General features: G+C 43.3%; 1 protein-coding gene across 2 annotated transcripts; it reads left to right on the top strand.

Annotated features, from left to right (window-relative positions):
• Positions 1 to 3977: 3977 nt before the first annotated feature.
• Positions 3978 to 18595, top strand: LOC139472614 (proprotein convertase subtilisin/kexin type 5-like). 2 transcript variants are annotated; one of them, XM_071255076.1, is made up of 8 exons: positions 3978 to 4102; positions 7177 to 7244; positions 7735 to 7920; positions 8414 to 8635; positions 10997 to 11185; positions 13036 to 13251; positions 14856 to 15075; positions 18473 to 18595. In XM_071255076.1, the coding sequence occupies exons 2-8, from the start codon at positions 7187 to 7189 to the stop codon at positions 18483 to 18485; spliced, it is 1104 nt and encodes a 367-aa protein (XP_071111177.1). In that variant the 5' UTR covers positions 3978 to 4102; positions 7177 to 7186; the 3' UTR covers positions 18486 to 18595. The 2 variants fall into 2 exon arrangements, with proteins under 2 accessions (XP_071111177.1, XP_071111176.1); XM_071255075.1 differs by having other exon boundaries at positions 18470 to 18595.
• The last annotated feature ends 1964 nt before the right edge of the window (positions 18596 to 20559 follow it).

Below are 20559 nucleotides of genomic sequence, written 5' to 3'. Positions count from 1 at the left end.
AATGTGTTCCTAAAACACCACCTCGATGGCGTATTCCTAAAACACCACCTCGATGACGTGCTCTTTAAACACCACCTCCTCTTTGGCGTGTTCTTAAAACGCCACCTCGATGACGTGCTCTTTAAACGCCACCTCGATGACGTGCTCTTAAAACACCACCTCTATGACGTGCTCTCAAAACATCACCTCTATGACGTATTCCTAAAACACCACCTCGATGACGTGCTCTTAAAACATCACCTCGATGACGTATTCTTAAAACATCCCCTCGAAGACGTGTTCTTAAAGCATCACCTCGATGAGGTGTTCTTAAAACACCACCTCTATGACGTGCTCTTAAAACGCCGCCTCTATGACGTGTTCTTAAAACACCACCTCGATGACGTGTTCTTAAAACACCACCTCTATGATGTGTTCTTAAAACACCACCTCTATGATGTGTTCCTAAAACACCACCTCTATGACGTGTTCCTAAAACACCACCTCCATGACGTGTTCTTAAAACACCTCTTTGACGTGTACTTAAAACACCGCCCCTGTTACGTGTTCTTAAAATTAACGTGTTCTGAAACATCACCTCTTTCGCGTGTTCTTAAGCACAACCAATGTGACGTTCTCTTAAACACCTCATCACAGGAAATGATGTTTTAACTACATGTACACTTTGGGATTTTTGAGAATAAAATGCATGCATTAATATTGTTATTATTTTCATTCCGTGTTTAATTTCAAACAATGCTTCCTTAATTTGGTAAACAAATTGCTAACATTATTCATTCCATTTCCTTGTCTGATAACACCCCTCCAATCTCCAATCTGCGGCACGCCAGGACGACAAACTGGCATATTTATTTTGTTTTGGATGATAATGTTTCAAACAACGAATATATCATTTCATGTCCACATGGTTTTGTTAAGCGTGTATGTCTGCAACATATGTTTTTATATTCATATTTTAAACATACTATCTGTCAATCAATATGTATTAAGCATTTAAGTTTTTATAAATAAATAAATTTCACCCAAGCGTTTGTTTTGTATGTGTATTGTTCAACGGCATGTGAGGTTCAGGTTCTCTGCCACCACACAGAGTCACTGTGGTGAGAGAGCTTCTGGGCGTTTTCATTTTCAAACTGTTATGAAACTAAGGATGAGTTTCGTACTGAAATCGCCAATTTGTCTAGCAGTACATGTGATTGGTAAGATATCATTTCCATGTTCCTGTCCATTATGTGAAGATTACGTCACTTTGAATATTAAATATTTATAGTAGGTGGCTACACTCAAGGCAGACGAACCAAGAAACCACTTTTCATGTTTTGCAACAATACCAACTTTTCTAAAAAATACGACATTGGTTTTATTCAGATTTACTTCAAGGCTCCATTTTGAACAGCAACTCCGTAAAAAATTTAACTGTTTTTGCAAGCCATTAACAGAATAGGAAAACATTACAACATCATCAGCAAAGAGAAGGAACATAATGTCCATTATTTCTTATGTTACAAATATCCCATGTTGACAACTATTTTGCAACTCTATAGCAAGTTCATTTATGAAACATATAAACAACAACGGAATTAAAACACAACCTTGTCGTACACCGGAGGATGTTGTAAAGCAGTCCGTACGTTCATTATTGATCTTTATACATGCGCTGACATTTTATACATACAGACATTTTACCATGACATCCCTTAGTAATAAGTAAATACATCAATGTTTTCCTATTCACATAGTCAAAAGCTTTTTTAAAGTCAATAAATACACAATAAACACGACCTCTGGTTCTGCACAAATATTTAGAACAAAGAACTTGTAAAACAAACAAGTTATCAACAGTAGAGTAGTTTGGTCGGAACCCTGCTTGAGACTCGGACAGTTAATCATTTACTTCCATCGAGATTCTCAAACGTTTTTCTATGATTGACGTGAAGATATTTCCCATAACATTTAGTAGTGAAATGCCTCTATAATTATTTGGTTCACCAACTGACCCAGATTTATATAATGAAATAATCATGCTTATATTCCAAGATTCAGGAAACACACCCATGTCTAAAATCGTATTGAACAATAGCTTCAAGTATGGTGCAAAGAGACAAAGTCACTTTGAACATTAAGTAACTTATATCATGACGTAATAGGGTAATGTGTGAGTGAGTAAGTTATGTTAAACGCCGCTTTGAACATCATACCACTTATATAATGTGTGAATGAATGAATGAATGAATAAATGAATGAATGAATGAATAAATGAAATGTGCAGCATTTATTCATTTCATAACATGCATCTGTATGTTTACTTTGAGAGATAATGTAAATCTAAACATTGCTCAAACACACGTGACCGACTCATCGTGACATGGTTCGAGAGTTATTCATATCCGTGTTGTCGTGTTGTGTTGATGTGTCCTCATGCCGAGACCTCGTGGGCATTAGGCAACGCGTGACTTGTGGTGTGTAGGGACAGGGGTGGGGTGGGGTGGGGTGGGGTGGGGTGGGCTGACACCTAGACCATGCAATTGAGAGGGACAACTTCGTACGTCCCAGAAACCAGCTAACTATTGTCACAATCACGTTTTCGAAACGTAGATGGCACATAAGTCGGGAAACTAATTCAGGTTATTAGCTCAAAATTAGTCAAATAATTATTATTTTGTATGTGTAAGAGTTAAGAAAGTGGGGCGGGGGGCACTTCCTGGATCCGTGTGTATATGTGAGGAGCCCCCTATATGGATCAACAGTGTGTTACCTGGTTGATTGTATATCATAGAGATCCGTATATATACTACTCAAAAAAGTTAAGGATCACCTGCTTCTTCCACATTACAATGGTTAATCTCTCATGCCATGACAGATTAACATTACCAATATGAAAGAATCGGGTGATCCTGAACTTATTTTGAGTAGTATATATCCCTGCACATGCTATCAGACACAAAGGCCGCCTCCGTGGTCTAATGGTAGAGCGTCCGCCCGGAGAGCGGAAGGTCCGGGGTTCGATCCCCGGCCGGGTCATACCAAAAGACGTTAAAAGATGGTACTTGTTGTTACCCTGTCTGGCGCTCGGCATTAAGGGGCTAAAACAAGGACTGGTCGGCTCGGAGTCAGTATACTGTGTCTGAGTGGGGTATTCATGTTAAACTCCGGCATGGTATCTCAGTGTGCTAGCACTATAAATCGGCATCAGTCCGGACTAGTACAAGCAGCCACACACACACATATACACGTGCATGCACGTCGCTATATAAGTGCAATAATCTTGGACGCGTTTCTTAAACCCCATTTCACCTCACCTGCTATCAGACACAATTGATGCGCCATAAATCGGTTAATTCATTTTATTTCATATTGAGTGAGTGAGGTTTTACGTGGCTTTTAGCCAAATTCCAGCAATTTTACAGCGAGGAACACCAGAAATGGGCTCCACACAATGTACCCATGTGAGGAATCGAACCCGCGTCGTCGGCGTGACGAGCGAGCGCTTTAACCACTTGGCTACCCGACCGCCCCCATTTTATTTCATAGTTACTATTTGGCAACCCTGCTCAGAGTTTGAAATATAACTCTCCTGAGATACAGTTATTCAGTAAGTGTGAGATATAATTTGGAAGAGAAAACAATAAATATCTTTTAACCACCCCTACCTCAACCCCACACCAACACACCCACCCCTCCCCCAACCCCACACCAACATCACACTTTTTTCCCTCTTTTAGTGGTTTATGTTTAAACGACAATCATCCTGATGAATTGGATTGTAATTTTAAGTGTCCTCGTGCTTTTGATACAAGTGTATACACGGTATTTGATGACATATATACGCAAAATAGATCCAAATAATGCTTGCCTGTAAAATGTGCAAGGTCATTATATCCTGTCGAAATACGTGAAACACTAAAACCACAGACAACTCTGAATTGCGAGAGGCGTTTCCTGGCAACGGAAATGACAGCTCGCCAGAGGCGCATCATGAGATGGGAGTCACGGGGAATTGTTATGCCCAGAAAATCCTCACGTGATATTTAGAAAAATAGTATATAGTAGGTGATAGCATGTAGCTATTCACAAACCTCATCTCCACACAGAAACACAACAGGTAAGATGGAGTTTTATGTTGTTTTGGGGGCACGGGTGGCCTAGTAGATTGAGAGACTACAATTCACTGTGTAGAGTTGCGTCCCTTTGTACGCCAGAAACCCAGCTCCTTCCCAGCGCGTGACACCTTCGTTACACTCTCTGTAACATCGCTGTGGGCGCGGCCATTAGAAGAATCTTGAAATTTGCCCTCCAACCCAAAACGTAGTAACGTTGATACTTATGTTTATGTCTTTGGGAATGCCATCATATTTCATTTTGAAAAGGTTTACGACTGACCATGTTTTCCAGATGAATTTACTTTGTTGTTTTAATAATCAGATTGGTTCGAGATTGCAGACTAACGGAAAATCAACCAACTTTTCTCTTACATTCTTACTATATAAATAACACGGTAGTTTTAATGAAACAGAAATTCAAATTGAGAAAGTAATTTAGCAGCGATAAGTGTATTCGGCGTCACGACAGTCGTCGCTTGTTTGTAAACATAACGGTCATTCGGTTGCGAGTTCAACTCCATGCATGGTTGTGGCCACCTATTCACAGTGGGGAGTTTTGACTGGTTGCAGCGATAGAATAGAGAGCTCCGCGAACGGGCTATCGCTGTGAGGAGGTTGGCCTAGAAACCTATGATCTTGGCTTCGAATCCCGGTTCTCCCCGTTTATGTTTCTAGGTTTGTCAGAACCATACCTCCGCTCGTAGAGTTCACCAAAGTAGTAAACGTCTGAGACCTGCATCACTTCGGGCTTTCCTCCCACATTGAGCTGACACGCCGTGATATGACTGGAATACTGTTAAAAGTAACCGTAAACTCAATTCACTCCTCATGTTTTAAATGTAAATCATATTCTATTGTAAATTTAGATTTGTGCCTAAATATTCAGAAACTTTTCCATTTTCCATTTTCTTTCACATATCATAGAATATATATGTATCTTTATATTGGACACTTCCATGCAGGAAGCTAAAGTACTGTAAGTCCCCATGGTACCTAGTATGGTGATCTAACTTCAGTTGCTGGCGATCTACAGTCCGTTTTTATACCGTGATGTTATATTTAGTGCTATCAATTTTATGATTCTATACCTTTTTTAAAATATATTTCTGTGATAAGTCTAGTTATTTGACTGTCCTTCGTTGGCAGGTTTTTATATAAGTTTCAATATATGTATTATGTTTAACTATTGATAGTCACGATATGACTGAAATATTGCCAATGTGACTTAAAATTTTAACTCACTCACTCACTCACTTATATTGGACACGTGAAGATTCCGGGTTAAAACAGAACCCAGTAGCCCATGCTTGTCATAAGAGTCGACTTAAGCGATCAGGTGGTCTGGTTCTGTGACTGCGTTGATTGCCTGACGGTGAGGCGCGAACGTCGTGATTTCAATCACCGGTTTGTCGGATCCAGACTCGATTATTAATAGGCCACCGTCATATTAACTGCCGGGTTGGACTAGTGAGGGAGTGAGATGGGTTTAACGCCGCTTTTAACAGTATTCCAGTTAGGGTGTCAGCTTAATGTGGGTTGAAAGCCCGAAGTGATGCAGGTCTCAGACGTTTACCACTTCGGTGAAACCCACGAGCACGGGTATGGTGCTGACAAACCTAGAAACATAATCAGGTGGATCGGGATTCGAACCGACAATCTTATGTTACTGGCGTGCCCAAGGGACGCAATTCTGAACAGCGAATCGCGGCGCCTTAGACGACTGGGCCACCCGTGCCCCCCGCCGGGTAAAAGAAAGTATACACCTATGTTTGATGGTGTCTAAAACGATACTGACAGAAAAAAGGTTATTCGATGGTGATATTTTTCATACGGGTATCATAGGTGTGTTTTGGAAGGAAGCTTACAGCGTTTCGGCGTCTGCTTCCAGGCTAGTAATATGTTGATAACGTTGGTAATGCCAAATCTAACGCCGTGTTTTAAGCCATTTTCCGATGTGGAATTTTACCTGGTACCCCTTGCTATAGAAACTGGATGCTATTCTAAACCACCAACCCTACTACGTGATAGAAGTTGTAAATATTGTTTTAATGCTTTAAATATCCGCACTTTTGAAGTTGAAAAGCACTTTCTTATACGTTGTCCTTTTTATGAAGATTTAAGATAGGAATCATTGTATGAAGCTTCAAATGTATCCTTAAGTTTTTATACCCTTGACGATATGCGTAAGGTATGTTTTATATTGAAATCGGACGACTTACAGTACTGTTGATATAAGACTCTTTTAGTAATGTTTAAACGATTATTATCTTTTATATGAACTGTTTTTAACAATACTTATATAGCGCTGAAATTGTTATAGCTTCATACGTTTTATGAATTATATGTTTTGCATGTTTTCATCGTGTCTCATAAGCCCGGCCCTAACGCTGGGCGGTACGTATTTTACTTATGTATTGAATTTATATATAATTAATCTGTAACATTGTGACGCGTAACACGCAAATACTGTAAATCTTGAAATTAACGCGAACGTGAATTAAATGCGAAAAATGCGACTGGTCTTTGCTCGCATTAATTAATTAGTGTGTGTGTGTGTGTGTGTGTGTGTGTGTGTGTGTGTGTGTGTGTGTGTGTGTGTGTGTGTGTGTGTGTGTGTGTGTGTGTGCGTGATTTTACGAAACTTGTGTGAGACTTCATGAAGTACCTTCGCTCAGTATGACACACATGCTCGTATAAAAATCTGTATTTAGTTTCTCAATATCTCGCAAAGCGGCGTTGTTTGCTCTAATGGCTGGTCACTTGAAGATTCGGGGAGGAATAGCTCTTCAGCAACCCATGCTTGCCGTAAAAGGTGACTATGCTTGTGGTAAAAGGCGACTAACGGGATCGGGTGGTCAGGCTCGATGACTTGGTCGATGCATGTCATCAATACCGATTGGGTGGATCCATGCTCATGATATCAATCACTGGATTGTCTGGTCCAGACTCGATTATTTACAGACCGCCGTCATATAGCTGTAATATTGCTGAGTGCGGCGTAAACAACAAACCAACCAACTCTACTGGCTGTATTTGTCTGTATGTTTAAGAGAATAACATCGTCGTTTTGTTGCAGATCTCACAGCATGGCCGGGGGAGTTTATGTCATCGGTGTGATGCTGCTGGTGATTTGCGGAGTGTCAGGTATGTCCAAGGCAGTCATTTCTTTGGCCGGATGTTTGAAATCTTCGGTTTGGATTCCGGTAAATTTCTACTTTTAGTTTAGCTGCTGAATGAGTGAGTGAGTGAATGAGTGAGTAAGTGAGTATGATTTCACGCCGTTTTTAGAAATATTCCAGCTGCGTTTTAAAAGTGACACAGGGCTTCACACTTGGGGAATCACTGGAATATTGCTGAAATACTGTTGGAGTATTGCTGAAATACTGTTGGGGTATTGCTGAAAACTGATGGAATATTGCTGGAATACTATTGAAATTGTATGCTAGAATACTGATGAAATATTGTTGAAATATTGCTGGAATATTGCTGAAGTGTTGCTGGAATATTGATGGAATATTGATGGAATGTTGCTTAAGGGGCTTTAGAACATTTTCACTCACCGACTCACACTTAAAGTGGATAACTTCGTCTTACTTCATAAATGAAAACATTGTATTCAATATTTTTTGTACAGCCCGACAGCGCTGCCTGCAAAATTGCAAGGGTATCCCCAACGGTAAATACCAGTCTTGTACTGACTGTCGTCATTACACCGCCTGCTTATATGGGTTCCCCATTCGATTGAAGTGCCCTTGTTGGACAGTATGGGACGACGAAGCAAAACGTTGCCAGAGGACGTCGTCGACGTGTCCCCAAGGACGTAGGTGTTTATATATATACTTTACGAATTCATAAGTATTAACTTTATTAACTGCACGTCAATTGACGAGAAGGAAAATATCCCTGTTTTATGCAGTTATAACCAGTATCGGACAAATGTTACCAAGCGTCAACGTAATACTGTTGATAATTATCCGCAAAATGCTTTTTTATTTTGTTTCTTTGTTGTTTAACGCCACACACAGCAATATTCCAGCTATATGACGGCGGTCTGTAAATAATCGAGTCGGGACCAGACAATCCAGGGATTGATATCATGAGCATCTATCCATGTAATTGGGATACGATGACATGCATCAACCAAGTCAGCGAGCCTGACCACCCGAACCCGTTAGTCACGTCTTACGACAAGCATAGTCGCCTTTTACGGCAAGCATGGGTTGATGAAGACCTATTCTACCCCGGATCTACTCTGGCCATCGCACAATGAAACATACAACCGATTGTTAATAGCACGTTCTGAATAATTCCAGCTAACAACCCCTGCATAACGAACTGCACGGGTCGACCTGACGGGAGCTACCAGTCATGTAAGGGGTGCAGCCTATATGCCACGTGCTGTCAGGGACAAATCAGCCTGCATAAATGCTCCCCTGGAACATATTGGGACGATTCTCTGAAGAGATGTGAGAAGATCTCCGCCACCTGCCCCGGGCCTTCTCCCGGTCCCGGTCCCGGGCCCACGCCCAGTCCAGGTAAACATATTCACTTCCTCCTCGGATGAAAATAGTTTTATGAATAAACCGCATCCTTTAAGGGTGCATGGGTGGCCCAGTTGTCTGAGGCGCCGCAATTTGCTGTGTAGAGTTGCCTCCCTTGGTCAAGACATACCCTATGATTGTGGGTTTAAATCCTGGTCCAGGTAAACATATTCACTTCTTCGTTGAATGAAAATATATTTATGAATAAACCGCATCCTTTAAGGGTGCATGGGTGGCCCAGTTGTCTGAGGCGCCGTAATTTGCTGTGTAGAGTTGTCTCCCTTGGTCACGACAGACCCTATGATTGTGGGTTTAAATCCCGGTCCAGGTAAACATATTCACTTACTCCTCGAATGAAACTATGTTTATGAATAAACCGCCTCCTTTAAGGGTGCATTAGTGGCCCAGTTGTCTGAGGCGCCGCAATTTGCTGTGTAGAGTTGCCTCCCTTGGTCACATGCATGACGTCATACTATAGAGTGTTACCTGTTTTGTGTAAAGCAATTAGCATAAACAAATGCATTAGGACATATCCGCATGGACTTACTGTGGTCGAAGGCTTTAATACTATTGCAATTCGGGAAGGGAAAGTGTTAAGGTCCTGTAGGTCAAGGTCAAGGTCAAGTAGTATACGTTACCTGAAACCATACTCGCATCACTTTTACTTCAAATTATTTGAAGCTAGGGTGACACCAGTACTTTCATACGGGGCTGAATTTGGGGGTTTAGTGACATAGAGCCATGTAATAAAAGACGAAGTTCCATTGTATGAATGTAAGCGTGTTCAACTTCAAATAATGATGCGTTAGCGAATGTGGTAGATAATTCTATTCAGTCGCTTGCTGTTTTAAAATGTGTCAAATATGTCTCTTATCAATATGCAGGAATCTCGTTTACTAAAACAACCGTTATAATATGTTGCGGTTGTACAATGATGTGGATACAGCAACTTTTAACCGTTATTTTTCGATTAGGATGAGGTCAAACATTTGGGCATTTTCAAACATGGGGTAATAAAACCGTATTATTTAATATGTTACGTCAGCGTTTAAAAGACGACCTTTTTTAGTTAAAGACTGAATAAATGTTTATATACTAATAATCACTACAAAAAGTACCAGTTAAAAATATTCAGTAGTAAACGAACGTTTTTGAATGACGGTGCAACAGGGTGACGTTTTAGCTTGGCTCCGTCTCTACATGTCACTTGTTGTCGCAGCGCACATTGATCCGGGAACCGGGAAGCGACAGGTATCATTTCAGAGAGATAGTTGTGCTAAGGAACAAAATATCGCCCATTGAGCCTACGTAACATCCATGTTTGCTGAATATACTTACCTCGCTCTCTCCCTCAAGCCTAAAAGAGTTAATATTTCTCACGCATCGATGCGTCACATTAAATCCTGCATGTACTTCGTTTTTAATACCTATCAAATATATCTTTTCAAAATTCCCGCGTTTTGTGAAAATGATTCTTGTTAAAGACTGCTTGACAACTGTGTTTGGATCTATACGGAAACGACGCCTTTTCAGAATTAAAGAAGTTGTTATCCATAAATTGTGTTCACTTTGTTATCCGTCAATTTCTAATTATAAGTAACGCCTATCAAACCATTCATTTTTTGCTGTTTTTGTTTTGCTTTTTTAAATTGTGTCTACTTTCTCATCCGTCAATTTCTAAGTTATGCCTATCAAGCAATTCATGACTCTTGTTATCTGTTCTTGACAAATGACATTGTATTGAAGGGCCAAGTTTAATTTGCGCCCAGTTGTGTAGATCGACAGTCTGTCTTGCCTGTACACTTAACTGAACCCATGTACCCTAAATACTAGCCACCTCGGCTATGGAAGAAGAAGTTTGCTTGTACATTTCCAAACAAAAAATTCACTCCGCTTCACTCCGCTTCACTCCGCTTTATGCCTTTTAAAAATTGAATTAAATAAATGGCCGTCAACAGAAATTATGTAATCAGTATGTAGTGGCCATCAAATTTCCGAGTCCTGTGATGGGATTCGAACCAGGATCCGAGTTCGAACGCCTTGTCCACATGACCAAAGAGGTTAACCGCATCAGCAAGCTGACAAGGTAAGGATGTCCTCTGTGGGACTTGAACAGTGTTCATTAATCATATTTTATGACACAGTTTATGAGTCAAACATTGATCCCATATCCACTTCTGTCCATGCTGTCTAGGTTGGGGTGACGTGATATAAAGTGTCTCTGATCCCTCTTGTTTTGAACAAGAAAGGTCCTACCGCCCTTCTCACTTGGGATACATGTTCCCGAGAAACATTTTCTATGCAGCCAAAGGAATATGTTGTAAAACGATGGACATATTCTGAACATTGTTGCAGCTTCTGACCGGTGTGTATCGGGCTGTGCCGGGGTTCCTTATGGCGACTACCAGTCTTGCATTGGATGCCGTGTCTTCGCCTCATGCGCCTATGGCCATCTGTACGACAACAGGACCTGCCCCGCCCACCTGGTGTGGGACGATTTCTACAAACGGTGCGAGCACGCTTCTTCAACATGCCCCCCGGGAGGTGAGAAAATCATGTGTAGTGAGTGAGTGAAGAGTGTTTCAACTATAATTTAAACATATTTTTATTCAATGAATCTGGATCGGTGAACAAGCCAAAAGGCTTGTGTTAATACCTCTCCAGTACAAGTTATATTCATGAATGCATTAGACAAAACAATACATGATGATGAACTAAATATGTTTACAAAATCAATTGGTAATGGACATCACTTTGGTGTAATGAGTAGAAAACATAATATATAAGTGGGATTTATTGACTAACGTTAGTTTAAATTTTTGGAATAAAGTATGTATTAATGTACTGATTTTAAGATATCTCGATTAGTAGTTTTTGTAAAATTTGCATTGCCTTTCAATATAGAGTTAGGATCAACTCCCTCAGAGCAGAAAAAGCAATCACTTCTTACATCATTATGATAGGGACAGGGGGCACGGGTTGCCCAGTCGTCTAAGGCGCCGCGATTCGCTGTGCAGAGTTGCGTCCCTTGGGCACGCCAGAAACCAAGGATTGTGGGTTCGAATCCCGGTTCGTCCCGATTATGTTTTCAGGTTTGTCAGCACCATACCCGTACTTGTGGGTTTCACCGAAGTTGTAAACGTCTGAGACCTGCATCACTTCGGGTTTCCAACATTAAGCTGAAACGCCGCGATATAACTGGAATACAGTTAAAAGCGGCGTTAAACCCTACTCACTCACTCACTATGAAAGGGACAGGAAAAGACATAATGTGATACATTTTTTTATACATGTATCCACAAGAACACAAAGAACCCACTAAGACGGTACCCGTACGGTTCGCATTCGGCAACATTGTTACGATTTTCATCCCATACAGTAGAATCTGTCACGACATAGTCACGATTGTAATCCGACAAGTCAAAATCGGCTGAGTTTCCCGAATGTTACCGGACGCACCATACTGTCGGGAGTGCTTGGCCGACCTCTCTGGACCTTTCCCGATCCGCATCACTCTGTTACGAACGTATACGACAGCGTTCAGACCGTGATATGACATTCCAGATCATTGAGGACAGTAATCCGACTTTTTCACTTTTCGTGTCGTAGCGCTGTCTGATCTCAAACGGCACTGTGTGAACCTGGCCTTACCCAGTTGACGGGTATGGTGCTGACCTAAAAAGGTTGGATTCGAACACAGGAGCAAAGATGGTGGGAAGTCTAAGGGACGGCGCTCACACAATGCTGTGAGATTTTAGAATGTAATTGGTTTAGTTTCTAGCAGGTGAAATTACTATTGTTTATAGAAGTGTTTAGTGTTATGTGGCAGACCAATCAACATGCCTGTTACGTGATTCTGTTCAATACGTCAGTGACCGCCTCCGTGGTCTATTGGTAGAGCGTCCGCCCAGAGAGGGAAAGGTCCGGGGTTCGATCCCCGGCCGCGTCATACCAAAAGACGTTACAATATGGTACTTGTTGTTACCCTGTCTGGCGCTCGGCATTAAGGGGCTAAAGCAAGGACTGGTCGGTTCGGAGTCAGTATACTGTGTCTTAGTGGGGTATCCATGTTAAACTGCGGCATGGTATCTCAGTGGGCTAGCACTATAAATCGGCATCATTCCGGACGAGTACAAGCAGCCACACAAACACACACACGTGCATGCACGTCGCTATATAAGTGCAATAATCTTGAACGCGACGTTAAACCCTATTTCACCTCACCTCACCCCTATACGTCAGTTGACAATTGTGTGGCAAGCATGAATGTCGAGCTCCTACTTAAAATTCGAGATCACCCCTACTGCACTAATATCAAATTCCCTGTTTAAAAAAAATATGAAGTCATAAAGTTGTGTCTTCTTGGACTTCAGTAGCCCCTGGTCTTGTTGCAGAGAAAAGTCCGTGCATGACGAACTGCACTGGGAGGCCTGACCTGACGTACCAGTCCTGTGTCGGCTGTGACGTGTACGCTAAATGCCACGACGGCAAACTCACTGATAACATCAAATGTCCCGGCGGGACGCTGTGGGACGATTCACTGAAGCGCTGTGAAAAGACATCGAAAACATGCAGACCAAAATCCCCACAAAGTGCTCTGCCTAAAATGAGTAAGTGATGAAGCAAATGAGGAGGTGTTTGTAGGGAATGCCCTGATAGTGAACTCCTCTGTTAATATGAGGAGGTAAAATACGTGGAGGTGGAGACTTGTGTTGGTTTGGTCAGAGGTTCTGGGAGTGGGATGAGCTTGGTTGGTCTCATCAGTTGGTTTGTTGTTTAACGCCGCACTCAGCAATGTTCCAGCTATATGACGGCGGTCTGTAAATAATCGAGTCTGGACCAGACAATTCAGTGATTGATATCATGAGCATCGATCCACACAATTGGGATCGATGACATGTATGAACCAAGTCAGCGAGCCTGACCACCCGATCCCGTTAGTCGCCTTTTACGACAAGCATAGTCGCCTTTTACGACAAGAATAGTCGCCTTTTACGACAAGCATAGTCGCCTTTTACGACAAGCATAGTCGCCTTTTACGGCACGCATAGTCGCCTTTTACGACAAGCATAATCGCCTTTTACGACACGCATAGTCGCCTTTTACGGCACGCATGGGATGCTGAAGACCTGTTATAACCCGGATATTCGAGGGTCCACTGAAAAGGAATTTGGGTTGTTACAATACATGCATAGGGTCCCGTTCCACAAAGCGATCTAAGCGCCACAACTATTGTAATTTTGTGTTAAAGTATTGGTGTTAGCAACACTTGGGACTATGATCGCCTGTGGAATGCCGTGACGTCAACGTTCCTGCCAAGATCCGGTATATACAGGTCGCCGTGTTATAGCTGTAAACCTGTTCAATGAGGCGTGAAGCACTCACTCACAGACCGCCTCCGTGGTCTAGTAGAGTGTCTTCCCGGAGAGTGGAAGATCGGGGATTCGTTTCTGGCCACGTCATACCCAAAAGACGTTAACAGGTGGTTCTTGTTTCCTTGCCTGGCGCTTGACATAATTTTTTTTTAAAAAAACACAACAAGGACCTGTCTTCGTGGAATCCGTGTTGTGGGTCTGAGTTGGGTATCTATGTAAAACACTAACACAATCTCAGTGGGCCAGCGCTATTTCACCCGACAAGTACAAGCAGCCACACACACATGCATGCTCGTCGGTATACAAGTGATGTAATCTGGACCGCGACGTTAAGCACCATATAGTGGCATGTGGCACGTGGCATGTGCCTGCTCCACACGGAAGCACATGTAGCACGTGTGCGTCTCCTTGGGCAAGTGACTTTGTTCGAAATTTGCCTCTGTTCATCCAGCAGTGAATGGGTACCCGGTAGGATGTGATGGCAATGTTGTTGTTGACCTATTAGCGCCTAACAGGCAGCTTGTGTTGTATACTCCCCAGGGAGCCGAGAATGATTCTTGATTGGACATTGATCAAGTGGCCGTGGTAATAATAGCACTTTGAGAATGCCCCTGGGTTTATTATTGTTGTTGTTGTTGTTGTTATTATTATTATTATTATTATTATTATTATTATTATTATTATTATTATTATTATTATCATCATCATCATTATTATTATCATTATTATTATTATTATTATTATTATTATTATTATTATTATCATCATCATCATCATTATTATTATTATTATTATTATTATTATTATTATTATTATTATTATTATTATTATCTCCACAGGCAAGTACCCCTGCATCACCAACTGCACCGGACTGGAGGACGGTGACTACCAGTCTTGCAAGGGCTGCAACGTGTACGCCATCTGCTCCAACTACAACATCTTCGTCATGCCCTGCCCTGCCAAAACCGTGTGGGACGACGCCGTCAAACGTTGCCAGGGCCGCTCCACAACGTGCCCTGGATCTGACAACCTCACGTTCGAGCCTCAACACAGTGGCGCGTAAGTAATGGAAATATCATCTAGACAGAGTGATTTGAACAGGGCCTTGCTACGTACACATTATTATATAAGAATGTTTTTTAGGTGTCGAAAAACTAATGATAAAAATCTAATACTATATTATATACAGTAAACTACAGTTATAACGAACTTAAAGGGACCACTAATTTTAGTTCGTTATAACCGTTGTTCGTTATAAGCATATATACAGCATATATACATCAAATGGCCGGGACTAAAAATAAGTTCGTTATATCGGTCAGTTCGTTATAAGCGTGTTCGATATAACCGTAGTTTGCTGTATGCTATATTGCTGTTTCCCTGGATGTTTGTGTACAGTGCCCTATTCCTAGGATTATGTTTAGCGTAGATGTTTTATTAAGATACGTGTCGTGTTGCTGTTGTTGGAAGTAAATTGTCCTGAGGTATTTCTGCGCTGAGATGGTTAGTTTTGGGTGCGTACATGTTTTGTTCTTCGTGATATCAGTGTGTTTATTATAACGCCGTCTAATACGACGTGTAGAGCGATGGCGGCCTAGGCTGCCCCCTTCATTAGGCCAAGGGTGGGGTGGTGCTGCCCCCTTCATTAGGCCAAGGGTGGGGTGGTGCTGCCCCCTTCATGAGGCCAAGGGTGGGGTGGTGCTGCCCCCTTCATGAGGCCAAGGGTGTGGTGGTGCTGCCCCCTTCATGAGGCCAAGGGTGGGGTGGTGCTGCCCCCTTCATGAGGCCAAGGGTGTGGTGGTGCTGCCCCCTTCATGAGGCCAAGGGTGTGGTGGTGCTGCCCCCTTCATTAGGCCAAGGGTGGGGTGGTGCTGCCCCCTTCATGAGGCCAAGGGTGTGGTGGTGCTGCCCCCTTCATGAGGCCAAGGGTGTGGTGGTGGTGCTGCCCCCTTCATGAGGCCAAGGGTGTGGTGGTGGTGCTGCCCCCTTCATGAGGCCAAGGGTGTGGTGGTGCTGCCCCCTTCATTAGGCCAGGGGTGGGGTGGTGCTGCCCCCTTCATTAGGCCAAGGGTGGGGTGGTGCTGCCCCCTTCATGAGGCCAAGGGTGTGGTGGTGCTGCCCCCTTCATGAGGCCAAGGGTGTGGTGGTGGTGCTGCCCCCTTCATGAGGCCAAGGGTGTGGTGGTGGTGCTGCCCCCTTCATTAGGCCAAGGGTGTAGTGGTGCTGCCCCCTTCATGAGGCCAAGGGTGGGGTGGTGCTGCCCCCTTCATTAGGCCAAGGGTGTAGTGGTGCTGCCCCCTTCATGAGGCCAAGGGTGGGGTGGTGCTGCCCCCTTCATTAGGCCAAGGGTGTGGTGGTGGTGCTGCCCCCTTCATGAGGCCAAGGATGTGGTGGTGCTGCCCCCTTCATTAGGCCAAGGTTGTGGTGGTGCTGCCCCCTTCATGAGGCCAAGGGTGTGGTGGTGCTGCCCCCTTCATTAGGCCAAGGGTGTGGTGGTGCTGCCCCCTTCATTAGGCCAAGGGTGTAGTGGTGCTGCCCCCTTCATGAGGCCAAGGGTGTGGTGGTGCTGCCCCCTTCATGAGGCCAAGGGTGTGGTGGTGCTGCCCCCTTCATGAGGCCAAGGGTGTGGTGGTGCTGCTGCCCCCTTCATGAGGCCAAGGGTGTGGTGGTGCTGCCCCCTTCATTAGGCCAAGGGTGTGGTGGTGCTGCCCCCTTCATGAGGCCAAGGGTGTGGTGGTGCTGCCCCCTTCATTAGGCCAAGGATGTGGTGGTGCTGCCCCCTTCATTAGGCCAAGGTTGTGGTGGTGCTGCCCCCTTCATGAGGCCAAGGGTGTGGTGGTGCTGCCCCCTTCATTAGGCCAAGGGTGTGGTGGTGCTGCCCCCTTCATTAGGCCAAGGGTGTAGTGGTGCTGCCCCCTTCATGAGGCCAAGGGTGTGGTGGTGCTGCCCCCTTCATGAGGCCAAGGGTGTGGTGGTGCTGCCCCCTTCATGAGGCCAAGGGTGTGGTGGTGGTGCTGCCCCCTTCATGAGGCCAAGGGTGTGGTGGTGCTGCCCCCTTCATTAGGCCAAGGGTGGGGTGGTGCTGCCCCCTTCATGAGGCCAAGGGTGTGGTGGTGCTGCCCCCTTCATTAGGCCAAGGGTGTAGTGGTGCTGCCCCCTTCAAGAGGCCAAGGGTGTGGTGGTGCTGCCCCCTTCATTAGGCCAAGGGTGTGGTGGTGCTGCCCCCTTCATTAGGCCAATAGTGGAGTGGTGCTGGTCGTTTCGGGAGATGCCATAGCGGCAGTACCGGAAGTTCTGTCATGATATTAGAAGTATTAGTAGCATTTTTGAGTAATCGTAGTGTTTGTGTTAGTGGTAGTGGTAGTGGTGTTAGAGGTATTGACGGTAGTGTTAGTAGCAGTGGTGTTAGTGTGGGTGCTAGTGTTAGTGGTGTTAGTGTTAGTGTTGTTATTGTTAGTGTTTGTGTTAATGGTGTTAGTGTTAGTGTTTATGGTAGTGCTGTTAGTGTTAGTGTTAGTGGTGTTGGTGTTTGTATTAGTGATAGTGGCGTTATTGTTAGTGTTTGTGTTGATGGTGTTAGTGTGAGTGTTTATGGTAGTGCTGTTTGTGTTAGTGTAAGTGGTGTTGGTGTTTGTATTAGTGATAGTGGCGTTATTGTTAGTGTTTGTGTTAATGGTGTTAGTGTGAGTGTTTATGGTAGTGCTGTTTGTGTTAGTGTTAGTGGTGTTGGTGTTTGTATTAGTGATAGTGGCGTTATTGTTAGTGTTTGTGTTAATGGTGTTAGTGTTAGTGTTTATGGTAGTGCTGTTAGTGTTAGTGTTAGTGGTGTTTGTATTAGTGATAGTGGCGTTATTGTTAGTGTTTGTGTTGATGGTGTTAGTGTGAGTGTTTATGGTAGTGCTGTTTGTGTTAGTGTAAGTGGTGTTGGTGTTTGTATTAGTGATAGTGGCGTTATTGTTAGTGTTTGTGTTAATGGTGTTAGTGTGAGTGTTTATGGTAGTGCTGTTTGGGTTAGTGTTAGTGGTGTTGGTGTTTGTATTAGTGATAGTGGCGTTATTGTTAATGTTTGTGTAATGGTGTTAGTGTTAGTGTTTATGGTAGTGCTGTTTGTGTTAGTGTTAGTGGCGTTGGTGTAATTGTTTGTGTAAGTGATAGCGTTGTTAGTGTTGTTAGTGTTAGTGTTAATGGTGTTAAGTGGTGTTAGTGTAATTGTTTGTGTTTGTAGTGTTAGTGTTTGTAGTGTTAGTGTTTATGGTAGTGATGTTTGTGTTAGTGGTGTTAGTGTTAGTGGTAGGGATAGCGATAGTAGTACTGACGGTAATAGAAAAATTCATTTCCAGATGCTACGTTCAGTTCACATGTAAAACTGTCTGTCTGATGCTACTTCCCTTATTTACAATCGTAAGTTCAAAATTTAAACATATAATTAAATACATATATGAATTATTTTCAGAAGTGGCTGCGCCTGATATGCATGAGATTCCATGACACAATCTGACCGGTCACCGATTTCTCCCATGACCTTACTGGACACAGCTGTGAACTGATGTCATCGCATTTGTAAATAAAAGAGTTTGCATCAGGCATTCATTGGTCATTTTATTTATTTACATTCAAACTGAGCTGAATGAAACACATGTTAAGGTCAACAAAAGAGCATAGCTCAAAACAAACATTCTATCATGTACGCGTGTGTGTTGGGGGTAGGGAGGAACTAGAACTAAAAATCCGATGTGAGTATTTTATGAAAATAAAAGCGAGTGATTTTTCAGGTGTACAAGCATTAAGTATACAAAAAGACACGGTATTGAATCGCTGAACGACAGATCTGTATTATCTTCTGTCCCTTACATCGTTTGGACCGCCTCCGTGGTCTAGTGGTAGAGCGTCCGCCCGGAGAGCGGAAGGTCCTGGGTTCGATCCCCGGCTGCGTCATACCAAAGACGTTAAAAGACGGTACTTGTTGTTACTCTGTCTGGTGCTCTGCATTAAGGGGCTAAAAGAAGGACTGGTCGGCTCGGAGTCAGTATACTGTATCTGAGTGGGGTATTCATGTTAAAACTGCGGCATGGTATCTCAGTGGGCACACACACACACACACACACACACACACACGTGCATGCACGTCGCTATGTAAGTGCAATAATCTTGGACACGACGTGAAACCCAATTTCACCTCACCTCCTATCGTTTACATAGAGATGGAAATCGGTGGCTTCATCGGCAACAGTGTCTGAGACATCAGCTTTTAAACATAAACGCCGCGGCTCCTAAATACAATGTTTATTCCTAATACAGGATACTTACCATCCCCAAACACACAGGCGTGATAACCTCTATTTTCTCATCGTTAAACAATATATAAAACGGTAAGACAGTAAAATCGCCACTCCTACATTCATCAATGTGTTTGCTTTCATTTATACAACGTTCATTTGGATCTTGAACTTGCTGTGTATAGTGATTCGGTCTGCTAGCTATATACCAGTTTCTCCAATATTATGCTCACCACACCCTCATACATTAAAACATATATAACATCTTTAAAGCGGCAGTTCATGTTTGTGACAGTAAATTGTTTATCGACGCAAAGGTTGCAGTCTTCAATTATTATTGGGCAAGTTCCACATCGAGGTGTGTGACATTTTGTTACACTGACGGTATTTGTATTTTGTGAGTATTTAGATAGAGAAAGGATTTGAGATGTTTAGGCTGTCTAGTGCTACCTAAACGTTACGCTTAGATAGCCTTTTTTTTAGTTTTACGTTGCTGTAAACTTGGAAGGTTGGCTTTCATGAGGGGCATAATGTTACAGTTACTTAGATTGTAGGGACACACTGATGGAAGAATGTCCGTGTCTGTATGTGTTTATGTAGACTAACGGGATCAAGTGGTCAGTGAGTGAGTGAGTGAGTATGCCGCTTTTAGCAATATTCCAGCAATATCACGGCGGGGGACACCAGAAATGGGCTTCACACATTGTACCCATGTCGGGAATCGAACCCGGGTCTTCGGCGTGACGAGCGAACGCTTTAACCACTAGGCTACCCGACCGATGTGTCAAGTGGTCAGGCTCGCTGACTTGGACTAACTGCGTGGATCAATGCTCATGATATCAATCACTGGATTGTCTGGTCCAGACTCGATTATTGTCAGACCGCCGTCGTATAGCTGGAATATTGATGAGTGCGGCGTTAAACAACAAACATACGAACAAATTTCATCTTTGTTTCTCGTGGGACTTTCATTGCTTATTTACAGCTGATATCCTTGTAGTTGTAGAGTGAGTGAGTGAGTTTGGTTTAACGCCGCTTTTATCAGTATCCCAGTTATATCACAGCGTGTCAGCTTAATGTGAGTGGAAAGCCCGAAGTGATGCAGGTCTTAGACGTTTACCGCTTCGGTGAAACCCACGAACACGGGTATGGTGCTGACAAACCTAGAAACATAATGGGGGCGATCCGAAATTCGAACCCACAATCATAGGTTTCTGGCGTGCCCAAGGGACGCAACTCTGCACAGCGAATTGCGGCGCCTAAGACG

This window comes from Haliotis cracherodii, unplaced genomic scaffold, assembly GCF_022045235.1.
Source record: "Haliotis cracherodii isolate W230 unplaced genomic scaffold, xgHalCrac1.p SCAF_25, whole genome shotgun sequence".
Taxonomy (NCBI): Eukaryota; Metazoa; Mollusca; class Gastropoda; order Lepetellida; family Haliotidae; genus Haliotis; species Haliotis cracherodii.
Note: the sequence above shows the minus strand (reverse complement) of the source record. Positions and strands in the feature narration are given on the sequence as shown.